This window comes from Schistocerca nitens, chromosome 2 (assembly GCF_023898315.1).
Source record: "Schistocerca nitens isolate TAMUIC-IGC-003100 chromosome 2, iqSchNite1.1, whole genome shotgun sequence".
NCBI lineage: Eukaryota > Metazoa > Arthropoda > Insecta > Orthoptera > Acrididae > Schistocerca > Schistocerca nitens.
Window position 1 is genome coordinate 722,472,011 of NC_064615.1, and position 13,640 is coordinate 722,485,650.

Below are 13,640 nucleotides of genomic sequence, written 5' to 3' on the forward strand. Positions count from 1 at the left end.
TACCATGTAGAAGGCAGCTTAATTTGTAGATAACACGACTGCTTTCACAGGTAGCCCTGCCTTTGATGGGGTAGGTGATGCCTATGGGCAGTCTGGAGCATCTAGGTCTATTGCAGAGATATGAACCGTGAGGTAAAGGGTTGGGAGCAAGGATGGAGTAGCAATGGATGAGGATACTGCGTGGATTTGGTGGGTGGCAGAATATCACTGCGGGAGGATATTCCTCATTTCAGAGTGTAACGAGAGATAGTCAGAAACCTGGGAGAGTGTGGTTCAGTTGCTTGAGTCCTGGGTAATACTGAGGCGCGATGGGAGTGTTTCTCTGTGGCCAGATGGTGGGAGTTGGAAGCTGGCTGGAGAGACAAGGCATGGGAGATCCATTTCTGTACAAGGTTAGGAGGGTAATTTCAGTCTGTGAAGGCCTTAGTGAGACCTTTGGTATATTTGGAGTGGGACTGCTCCTAGCTACAGATGTGAGGACCACTGGTGGCTAGGCTGTGTGAAAGAGGCTTCTCGGTATGGAATGGATGGGAGCTGTCGAAGTGGATTTGTTGCTGGTGGTTGGCAGGTCTGATATAGACGGAGGTATTGATGTAGCTATTTTTGAGGTGAAGATCTATATCAAAAAAAGGTTGCTTGTTGGATTTAGAATGACCAAGTGAAACGAATGGGTGAGATGGTGTTGAGGTTCTAGAGGAATGTAGATAAGGTGTCCTTACTCTCAGTCTATATCACGAAAATGTCATAAGTGAATCTGAACCAGGTGATGGTTAGGAAGGATCCCTCTAGATGGCCGGTGAACAAGTGTGCCATGTGGGTTCCCATTGCTGTACCATGGATTTGTCTGTAGGTGGTGCCTTCAAAGGTGAAGTATTTGTGGGTGAGTATATAGTTGGTTATGGTGACCAGAAAGGAAGCTGTAGGATGTATAGCAGTCTTTTTTCCTGTCTGTGCCTCAATGTCACCTCTGCATAGTGAGTAACAAAGCAATCTGTGGGTGTTATCATAATATTGTCGTCATTCCAACCTGGATTTTCCATTGTTTGATTTTGCGTAGCGGCTTAACCTCCATCCTGCAACCTAGTGCTGTTTTCCTTTGTTACTATTCTATAATGCATTACTTTACTTCGCTTGTGTTTTATGTGTCACTTTCGAAACCACACTCACCCTTGATGTCTCATTCTCGCAGAACACATGGCTATGTGACCCTGCTGTTGATAAGTGCAGCATCTTGTAATGGGGAAACCTCAGTGCCCCAAAATCTTCAATAAGGATTTTATAGAAAGCACTGGACCCCAGGATTTGGATTATCATTCACCGTTTATTGCATACAAAATGATTTATTCATTGATGGTTTCAGAATTAAAACAAGCAATAAACTTCACATGAAAATATAAAGCTTTCACATAGAAAAAAATAATTTAATTTATAGGAATTTCAAAATTTGTTCGGATGGACTTAACAACCACCAGTGAGATGGCAAGAGATCAGTAACACATCATTTCACATGAACCAGTTAATGATAATTTTAGTAATTAAAAAATGGTTTAACGAATAAGTACAGTTCCCAAAACATGTTTACAACGGATATCAGGTTCCAAGAGGCACAATCATGCTAATAATAATTCACCCTTAGACGGAACAAGATGTTGGCAATAAAGGGCAAGAACTCGGTTTAGAGGTACGAGGAGATCACAACTGCTGCTTATTAAGATAATTTTGAACAGTATGTGATAATCACTGTTAGCAGGACAAGAGACTCCCATACTCTTTGTGAATACCAAGGGTGAAATTCTTCATCCCCAACAACATTTTTAGGAAAACATTAACATATGAATCTGTTTTTCTTTTAGAAATATAAAAGTACAACAACAGTAAAGAAATATACCAGTCTTAATATACAACCCGAAGGTATGTGGTAATATACAAAATTGAAACCCTTTTCTATAACATAGAATTTAATGACTGCTTGGAGAGAACAAGCTACTAAAGCAAACACTGCAAGATTGTGTCAAAGACTCTGAGGGGTAGTACAAAACAAATACAACTTATCTTGTATGTGAATTCCATCCACTGAGTGGGTCCAATAACACTGTTGCACACAACTGTAAACACAGTTAATGCCTCACTATCCCAACCACTCAACAGCCGGCAGAGGGACAGACGGTGTACTATTAGATCACAGGCATGCAAAATCAGGATCACAAGCCACAACCAGGCTTGAACACACATGCCTGTGCATAATTGTACAAGGCCCACAAGCAACCAAGTTTAGCGTATACACCTGGAGTACAGAGCATATATTAGTCAATATTAAATTACAGACACACCAACCATGTGCACACAGAATGATTAACACAGCTAAGCCCAGAACACCCCAATGAACCCATAAGTGCAGTAACAAAATTTCAACTGAGTGTACAAAATATAAATTGTAAACACATGAGGGGCAACACTCAAATCGAAGTCAACAACCCAAGGAAATTTAAATCTTAAAACACTTGGATCAAAACCACATTTAAATTTGCCGTAAAACTAGTTCACAAAATGTAAGTCTGCCTTACAGACATTACTTATCCTATGCAGAGACAACACCCAAAACTCCCCAGAAAATATCTGGTGGAATAACAAGGATGTCGAATACGATCTCTGCTCGGCAATATACAGTGCTGCCAGGAACAGACTAAATGCAGGTACTGGGAGAGGCTGAAACAATAAATACCCACAGTGATCTTAGATTTTTTTTTAGTCAAACAACTCAAACTTGAATTACTATTCAGCATCTCTCAGAACTTAACAGATTGTAAAACCAACTCCCACAGTAAATCATGAATATGAATTCAGAGTTCAGAAGCAAACAACGAACTATATTTAAAACAACTTCAGGATAAACGCACCTCCAGATATAGAGGCCAGAAAACATGTTCAAATAAAACAATGTAAGCACAGAAAAATCACCTCAGAGTATTTCCAAGAGTCCATGTCTGACAGCATAAATTCTCCAATTGGCAGATAAGTGAACCAGGTCCACGTAGCAACAGCCATCAATGGCCCCCAAGCACCTAGGCTCCCTGGCTAGTCCACAACACATTGCAAGTACTGCCAATGCCGGCCAAAGCAATGACCACTTTGTGAGGCACTTTCTATGCTTGTACTGCTCCACATCTCTCCAGCAACCCCTTTCTCTGTTCGCTAGAGCACACCACCTCGTGCTAGAGTCATAGCTGAGAACCAAAGATCAAAACAGACGGCAAGGGTCGATATCTAGTGTTGCCACGGCTCACATCTCATGTCTCACAATATTCCCACTGACATTATTAATCCTAGACTGTCAAATTGATCACTATTCCTGCCTCATTGTTGCGTATTTTCAAGTGTGATATTTGCCGTGCCTTACCACATTAACTTGCTGAACCTCAACCTACTAACCTCCCACTACCCTCCTTTCCTCTTCTCTTATTCCAGCGCGCGCACACACACACACACACACACACACACACACACACACACACACACACTCAATCTGCATTCCACATTATCATCATTTTATTTATTTTTCTCTTTGATCTCATTTTGTTTTCGTGTCAATTTTAGTTCATTTCAATATTGATCCTGCTCCTTCAGGTTTCACCTTCTTTGCCTATATTTTATCCTTTTTGTGATTTTTCTTTTATATCTTATGTATTTTCATGAGTTTTTTGGCAAGTATTTTTACTTGTTTCATTCTCCACCATGGATCCATGCTCTTCCCATCTGCATCAATACACAACAGTTTCATCATCCCTAGCCAGAACCCAATCCCACATACTGTTCCTGCTTTTTTGCCTAGCTCACGGAGTCTCTCCCCCTTGCCAGTTGCCCTTATGGTCAACTTACCCATTTCTGGCTGCAACCACTCATTCCACAATGACCTCTATCTATTCAAATTCCACCAGTCCATAACCATCATCAACCAGGTCCTGCAAAAGCATGTAACTCAGGCCCAAACTTCCTTGCAATACCTGCTCTCCTTCCACAAAATTCTCAGAAACGAGTTTACGTCCTACACCAGCCATGCACTATCAGTATCCACCACCTCTGCAACAGCCTCCAGCCTCCTCCTCATCCTTTCATAGCTGACAAAACCTGCTTTGCAGACCTGAGGGTGGGGCATCCTCAGTAACTCCCTCGACCACCATACAGAATACGCAGTCTAAACAGTCATGAGCCTTTTCCCCAAAACCCATGGTCCCACAGAAGTATGAGTCCTTTTTGAAGGTCTTACTTTATACCCCACTCCCAAATTGAATCATCCTAGACTTGCTAAAGACCTCCCCGTCTCGTGGTTCCCACAGTGGAAACACTTTTTTGCCACCAACCCTACTAATCAGACTCAACTCAAAGCCAATGTTGAACCCTGCTGCCTCAGTTCACTCTTCCATCCAACTATGATCCACCCTTGTTAGTATTCCTCACTACCATTTCCCAAATCTTTCACTGTGGATGCTAACCTTACACCAACTGAAAGAACCACAATCCACCACCTATAAACTGATCCTGACCTTGTAAGCCTACCTAACACAAAGGCTCCACCACTGGTTTTGAACCACAGGTATTACCTGGTGAAACACTGTGTTCCTACTTTCTACTTGCTTCCTAAAATCCATAAACTCAACCACCCAGGATGCCCTATTGTGGTCAGTTACTGCGCACCCGTTGAGAGACTATCTCCTGTATCAACACATTTGCCTATTACCTGTAGCCTACCCTCCTGTATAAAAGACACCAACCATATCCTCCACCAATTGTTCACAGATAGTATTCCTTTCTCATGTGGTGTCCTGCTTGTCACTATTGATCCACCTCCCCCTACCTAACTTCCCCAATGCCCATGGCCTTTTCACTATTAAACCATGCCCGACTGACTCCAGGCGTACAACCTCCTTTTCAGTCACCCTGACCAATTATATTCTCACCCGCAATTACTTCCTTTGAAGGCATGATCTGCAAACAAATCCATGGTACAGCAATGGGCACCTGCTCAGTACCATCCTATGCAGTACCTTCGTCCATATCAAACTGAACAACCACCACAAATACCTACACGTTGACAGCTGCCACCAATTCTATACCAAGAAGTGCCTTTCATACAGCCTAGCCACCTGTGTCCCTCACATCTGTAGTGAGGGGCAGTCCCTCTCCAAATATACGAATGGTGTCACTAAGGCCTTCACAGACCAAAATTACCCTCTCAAACTTGTACAGAAACAGATTTCCTGTGCTTTCTCTCTGCAAACACCTCCTACATTACCACAGTCTGGCAACAAAAGAGCACTCCCCTAGTGACTTGTTACCACCCAGGACTGAAGCAGCTGAATCACATTCTTCACCAGATTTCGACTACCTCTCATTGTGCTTGGAAATGAGTAATATTGTGCCCACTATCCATCCCACAGCTCCCACAATGGCATTCTACTGCCCACCAAACCTATGCAATGTCCTCCTTCATGCTCCCTATTGCTTGTCTCATGCCTCGTAGATCTGTTTGATACATCCTCCCACCACCACCACCACTTAGTCCAGTCCAGTCACAGGCATCTCCTAAACCATCAAAGATAGAGCTACTTGTGAAAGCAGTCCTGTGATCTACAAACTAAGCTGCAACCACTGGGCTACTTTCTACATGGGCATGACAACCAACATGCTTTTGTACGCATGAATGGTCACCGATAAACTGTGGCCAAGAGACAGCTGCACCACCCAGTTGCTGAACACGCTGCTCAACATAATGTGCTTCACTTCAATGACTGCTTCACAGCCCACACCATCTGGAACCTTGCTACCAACACCAGCTTTTCTGAATTGTGCAAGTGGGAGCTCTTCTTGTAATATGTTCTACGTTCCTATAATCTCCATGCCCTCAGCCTTCGCAAGTCCTTGTGTTTCACCCACCTATCCCCTTCCCCCACTCCAATGCCAGCACTACACAGCCTTTTATTCCATCAATGCACACACTAGTCTTTTTGCCCCTCCTTTATTTCATTCCTTGTCCACTCTTCAGTCACCCCCCTCCTCACCCCCCCTCACCCCCACCTGCCCCCCACCACCATCACCATCACCAAACCTCGCAGATGCATCTAGCAGCCTTACTTGGTCCCTACCATGTCCCTGCATGCTCTCACAAGCAACACTACACCTTCCCCTACCCTGCTGTCCTACCCCAGACCCCTCACACCAGACCCCTCATTAGCCGCCCCGCCACCACTCACAGATTGCTTTTTCCATCAGGTGCAGTTGCTCGCAGTCCAGCCTCTGTGGTCAGAGACAGTGGTCATGTGTGTGAGAGTTGCGCTTGTGTGTGTGTGTGTGTGTGTGTGTGTGTGTGTGTGTGTGTGTGCCTTTTGGTCTAAAGCTGAAACATGTAGCAGTCTTTTTGTTGTGCCTGTTGCAACTCAACATCTTGTCTATATGGTGAGAAGCAATTTATTCTTTCCACGATCCTTTCATTATAGTATATGAGGTGTGGCTATAAAATAACCGGGCATGAAACATTTTATTTAATAAAGATTCATATTTGGCTATTGTCGCTCTCCGTATTCTCCCCTCCTTTATCCCTACAATGCTGTATGCGAATTTTCCATTGATGGAAAGTGTGCTGGAAGTCTTCCACTGTGAACTATTTGTTGATGCCTGCTGCTTCTTTCACTGCTTCAGCAGACTAAACTTTTTTTCCTATTAATGCAGATTCACATTGGGGAATAGGTAAGTCACATGGTGTTAGGTCAGATGAATAAGGTGGATGTTCTAACACTGGGATGCTGTACTTCACTGGAAACCTCATAATAGACAATGTGGTATGAGCCGGTATGTTGTCTTGATGCAGGACCCCCACACAGTTCTTAGCAGGAACCTCAAGGCAACAATGTTGATTAATAATTTGACCTGTAGGAAGCCAGTGTAGGTAGTAAATTCCATGAATATTGAGAAAAAATCATTACTTTGTGAATCTTGATTTGCTCATTTGAGCTTTTTTCCTCTAGTTGAAGTTGAACACTCTCCAATGCATTGATTGGCACTTAGTTTTAGATTTGTTACATGTTATCACTCTTCCCAAGAAATTAGGATCATTTTCAGTGGTATTTAAAGTGTCAGTATAAGTAGTTTCACAAGCTTCTATTTGTTCGATCGTGAGAATTTTTGGCACCAGTTTCACACACACTTTTCACCAATTTAAAAATTGGTTATGTAAAATTTGCCTTACACATTCTTTGTAGATTCCTACAGTTCCAGCAATCAGCCAAACAGCCAACCAGTGGTCAGATCAAATCAGATTACCTACTTGTTTCGATATTTTCATCCTTTTTGATGTTGAACTGTGTCTTGGGTGTGAGGCATCTTCAGTATCTTCTAGATCATCTTAGAAACTCTTGAACCACTCAGAAACTCGCATATGTGATAAACTGTCTTCACCATACACTTTACTATAAGTTAAGTTTCCACACCAGTGAAGGAAACGGTCACACTGATTTGTCTACAGGCACCAGAGATGCCGCATTCAATTGAGAGAGCTTCATGCTTCACAACTATTGGTTTTTCATCTTTGGCGCATGCGTATTTACTGTATGACAGCATCAACCCCATTATTTTGTAGCAACACCTCATATAAGGCATTACCTGTGTATGCAATGAAGTTATTGCTTTTAATATGTACTTGAAAATACCATCTTTTTTACTGAATTGAGGTGTGAAAATCCCAAACTACTGTCACATTACATCCTAATGGTGTTGGCAATGGAATATTGAATCATTAAGAAAAGAATGAGGGGAAATCCTTTATGGTTTATTTTGTCTTGAACATGAATGTGTTGTGTATAAGCATCTACACACATTCCTCAGAGTCCTCCCCAACACAATTTTCTGTGTTTGTAAAGCCTAACCTTAGGAATTTCAGGGGTTTTTATATGGTTTTCAGATGGATTCATGAGGAAGGTTTATGTGTAAACACTGACAAAAAATGTGATGTTATTTCATGGTCTTTAGCTGGCCGCTGTGCCCGAGCAGTTCTAGGCACTTCAGTCCGTAACCACGCTGCTGCTATGGTCGCAGGTTCAAATCCTGCCTCAGGCATAGATTTGTGTGATGTCCTTAGGTTAGTTAGGTCTAGTTAGTTCTATGTCCCCTGACTGATGACCGCCCGCTTCTCGTGGTCGTGCGGTAGCGTTCTCGCTTCCCACGCCCGGGTTCCCGGGTTCGATTCCCGGCGGGGTCAGGGATTTTCTCTGCCTCGTGATGGCTGGGTGTTGTGTGCTGTCCTTAGGTTAGTTAGGTTTAAGTAGTTCTAAGTTCTAGGGGACTTATGACCACAGCAGTTGAGTCCCATAGTGCTCAGAGCCATTTGAACCATTTTTTTGACTGATGACCTCAGATGGTAAGTGCCATAGTGCTTAGAGCCATTTGAATCATTTTCATCATCTTTGCATGTAAAATAAAAGCAACCAACCACACACATATAGAGGATCGATGTGTGGAGCACTGTAACACATAACATAAAACAGCATTCGCACTAACTATGGAGCACTTGTTCTTTTGCCAGCAGTATTACACACAACCACACAGACATCTGAATGCACACTCCCATGACCATGGGGCCTGTCTTGGCATGGTCGTGGGAATGTGCACCTGGGTGTTTGTGTCGTTGTGTGAGCTATTTGCTGGAAAAAGAGCTAGTGTTCAAAAGCTAGTGTGAATGCTGCTTTCTACTATGTTTTACTGTGCTCCACACATAGATCCACTATAGGTGAATGGTTGCATTTCCATTATTTTACATATCGCTCCAAAAAACACAGATAGACCAGAGTATGAACAGTACACAGCAAAGGTTTGATGATGCGAGGCATGCTGATTTACCATGGGAAATGTTACAGACATAACAAGACCTTCAGTTTACATAGAAAGACCCTTCAGTGATTACAATATCACGTCAAAATGACAAAGAAACTGGCTGTTTGAGCCCACTTATCAGTATGACATTGCACCCATTCTGGCCTAGGTGCATGCACTAATTCCTTCGGGAAGGGTGTCAGAACATTTGTACCCTCTACTTAGAGAAAGTGGCCCACAACTGTTGCTACTGTTCCTTGATACACTGAAACTGGGTCAGAGTTAATATCCAAGCTGGTCCCACGCATGTTCTTTGAGGGACAAATATGCGGATCTTCCTGGTCACAGGAGAATCTTGACACCATGCACGTGGTTCATAGAGACTTGTCGTGTGTTGATGAGCATTGTCCTGTTGAGAAAAGGCACCATATACTGTTGCATGACAGGGAACACATGAGGACAGAGATGACTGTGACAAGCTGTTGTGTTGTCAGAGTTCCCTCAATCACTGCTAGCTGTGATGAAGTCGTACCCAATCATTCCCCGCACAATAACTTCTGGAGTAACACCTCTGCCTCTCCAAAATATTGAAAGAATGGAACCTCTCCCCAGCTTACTGGCATACACACTGATGATGGTCTTCCAGCAGTGCAGAATCACAGTTCATTGCTGAACACAATGCTATGCCATTCAATAGCAGTTCATACTTCCCAGTTATATCAACTCTCCAAAGGCAGCCATTTGTGTTGTGATGTTAACAGCAGCCTACACGCAGATCGCTAATTCCCTAGCATGGCTGCTGCTGCTGCCACTTTTTGACCAGAATGGTGCAGGAGATCCCTTACTTGTTCTTGGATGGTGGGTGCAGATCTGCTTGATGCACAGTACAGAAATCATCCCTTGTGTGGTGGTCATATTTGGTCAGCTGGAACCTTGATGGCGAGTGATCATTCAACATCAGATGCTGTTCATGCCCCTTATATAGCCTACCAGACCTAGTTACAACACTAATGCACTTTGGTGGCCGTCTACCTTTCACAGAAAATTGCAACTCAATCGTTCACGTACCCACCTACTGATGATGTGTGCATGTTCGAACTAACAGGCAAAATTGTCGAGATCCTCGATTCTCTGAATGGATGAAGTGCCTACATACGTAATTAAGTTTGGGTGGAATCCTCAGTGTGCGAGTCCTACTTGCACCTGGCCAATTTTTGTTGATTATTTAATACAACCCTTCATTTATTCATGCTTCAAAGATGTTTTAATGTTGTTATATTTATTAGTTTGAGCATTCACATTCATTTTACAAACAGAAATAACAGCTATGTGTTGTAAGTCATACTTTGCTCAAGGTACTCTGGACACTGTAAAAAGACCTGCCTTATACTTCCCCATCTGCAGTTATTAAATTGATAATATTATGATAATAATTTTGGATTTAAGGAAACCATCCACCAAACATGCACACACACACACACACACACACACACACACACACACTCACACACACACACACACACACACACAGAGAGAGAGAGAGAGAGAGACTTGCCTGTGCCCCTGCCTGATGCCAGCACCATACAGGTGCATACGTGTGTAGCTCGAAAAAACAATTACTCCAGAAGCTATCAAGGTTTCTTTGTCTTTGTTTGTGCCTTTTAATGATTCAATGCTTCTGCTTTTTGGTGAGTGGTCCCCTTTAATCCAAAAGTATTTACATTATACCAGAATTTTTCTACAACCAATATTATGAAAAGCTGTCTCGAAGTTGCATTTTCGTAATACTCTGTGTGTTAAAATTCCATACTTTTTTTCAGCTGGTTGGAGAATTCCTTGAAGAAAACAGTATAAATCCAACATTTATTATTGACCATCCTCAAATAATGAGTCCTTTAGCCAAATGGCATCGATCTGTTAAAGGATTAACAGAAAGATTTGAGTTGTTTGTAGCAACAAAAGAAATATGCAATGCATACACTGAGCTGAATGATCCTATTGTCCAACGGGAACGATTTGAGCAACAGGCAAAGGTACTTTCATTTTATTTATTTGATCAGTTATATATCTCCATATTTTTTCTTTCTTACTGATAACTTCGCTGTGTTCATAATTTTATATTGTTAATATTTGTAGCCATTCTTTCTCTGTTGATACGTAATTTGTGTTTATCATAAAGATACAAACAAATGCTATCAGTCTTCTGCATCTGAATGGTTATTTTGTTTTTAACCAGACATGTTTCACCTATTCCTGTAAAGCATCACACAAAAAGAACAGGTAACATAAAAATTACTGGTGATGCCCAATAAGAATAGGTTAAACATGTTTGAGTGAAAAACAGAATAAACATCCAGCTGAAAGAGATGGTTGCTATTTGTTCTTATCTGGATGATTAACATAATTTGAATTAATAGTGTATGTTGAAAGTGGCAAGTCAATAGTGAACAAATCCATGAAGAAGAAAAGAGAATATCATATTTGCTCCCACAATGAAGACCTCAGAAGGTTATTTAAAACCTGTTAATCAAAATATAATAAAAAACATTACCTCAATTTAATTTACACAGAATTAATACAAAATGGTTTTTCAACAGCAACTGATGCTGTGGTGGAGACAGAATATGACCGCACAGTCGCATACAATGTGAAAAGTCTTATAAATGATGATATTTTGGGGAGGGATGTTCTCCAATGCAGTGATTCCAGTAATGTTATCATTATCAACACCAATGATAGCAATAGTAACCCAATTTTGGCTGCCATCAATATCCGTATATTGCAGTGGCCATAGCAATATTATGGCCAATAACATCATCACAAAATTATTTGTATATAGTAGGACACCATATATAAGCTCCAATTGTGGTAATTCAGGGAAGGTTGCCAAATGTGAGAGTGGTGGTACCAAATTATATCCACACAAGGAATCGCCTGAAAGATAGAAAATTTTAAGTATTAAACAACGCATGATTTAGTAAATGAGCAACCCTGTACGCTATCTGATATATAGAATCTGTAATAGGCATGCTACTTGTTCTCTTATCAGTCAGTAGTATCTGCCTGTGGCTCTGACTGCCATTTGTCTCACAGGACTAGTTTTCGAAGTGTTATTTTTCATCTGTTCATCCTGTTGAAACCACCTTTTTTGTGTGGAGGAATTTACACAAGGAAAGGTGGTTCTGACTCCGTTGCCTAAATTATTTGAGTTTGGTTACCTGACTATCATATTGTAAAATATTTTCACTTTCAGTAGAACCCATTTAGCATGTTACTTTCTAGTATCATTACAGGCTCAGTCTAAATGTCAGGATGTTACAAAACTATGTAAGGTATCTCATATTGTCTTTGGTGTGTCAGCATTTGAAGAAGGTACTTTTTGTTTATCTCCTTCGCCACAGACATACTTGCATATGCTTAGTGCTCACACAGAATGGCATTTCCAACACCTTGTTAGTTAATGAAGTATTTGTTATTTGCTCTTGTCATAATACGTTATTTTGAGCATAGAGTTTTTTCAGTACGCTGTGTTTAATGTTCCACTGAGCAACACATCTGCTCATATACTGACTACCGTCTAATGTTGTATGACACTGGAAAGTCCTTGTGGAGTAAAGCAAACAATTCGCCATATAATTGAGGCATTCAGTGCTCACTAAGTTCATGAACAACACTAAAACCACAGCTAAGCTTCAAGGTGATGTCCTCCTTCAGAGTTGACTAGTACAAAAGAACATTTACACAGCTTTGTATACTGGTATTTGAGTACTGGCACTATAAGGAGGTACAAATAATGTTGATAATTTTCGAGGTGTATTGCTGGTGGATACTTTCTCAGCATCTTAAATTTGCACCTCCACAGCCTCTCGCTGCAGTTACCATTGTAACAGTGTAAATTCAGTGATATATTAACTCTCCTTTGAACAGAGTGATATTTACCTCTTCGTCCATGAAGAAAAATATGAAACATGAGAAACTGACACTTTTTCCAGAAGATGTATTGTGAAAACTTTTAACACAAATACATGTTGTAGTCTGACATACACACAATACTCCACCCCAGAGTCATGGATGGGAAATGACAGATAATTGAAGAGTGAAAAATGTGATACCAGCTTAAGGAAACATTACAATACAGTATATGTTCCTCTTTCTTTTTGCACATCTCTTTTTGACGCAGGCATGTTTACATTGCATTTTTGCCCAACACAGTGTTCCAGTACTTATTAAATGACATATACTTTGCAGCTAAACCAAAATAAAATCTATCACAACTGTATCTGTGTTGTCCATGATTACTGGACAGCAGCATACGGTAGTGGTGTATTTTACAAACATATGTAACATAAATAATCAAATTTTATATAAAGTATCTCTTAAACTACTTTTTGGCCTGGCTGGGGATCAAATCCCTTTATATTTGTGGCAGAGTTTATTTCTTATTTATCCCCTGCATGCATTATCTTTATTTATATTACAAGTAATTTACATGAAATTTATAAACCTTTAAAGGTTCAGTTTCTGAGAGATCATTACTCAACAAAGGGCATGTTTGAATTAGTCTTTTGCTCCATTATTGAGGTATAACCGCCGCTCATAGTTTGCATGAACACATCTCCAAACGTTAAGTGATGTTCGCTGTGCATGTGCCTTGCCTTGCAGTAACATTGGTGCAACTATAGAGAAGAGTCCAGCCTTTGGGCTATAACTTTGTAGATGATGATGAACTGCACATCATTATGGGGTCTGGAGGGTAACACGGATAAGTGCACACTGCTGTG

The 13,640-nt window shown here is 41.1% G+C and overlaps 1 protein-coding gene across 3 annotated transcripts in view; it reads left to right on the forward strand.

Annotated features, from left to right (window-relative positions):
- LOC126236900 (lysine--tRNA ligase) overlaps nucleotides 1-13,640 on the forward strand; it is a 69,071-nt gene that overhangs the window by 36,667 nt on the left and 18,764 nt on the right. For all 3 annotated transcript variants that reach the window (XM_049946546.1, XM_049946545.1, XM_049946547.1), the window contains exon 8: nucleotides 10,680-10,892. In XM_049946546.1, the coding sequence (XP_049802503.1) occupies nucleotides 10,680-10,892 (213 nt within the window). The remainder of the gene's footprint in view (nucleotides 1-10,679; nucleotides 10,893-13,640) is intronic.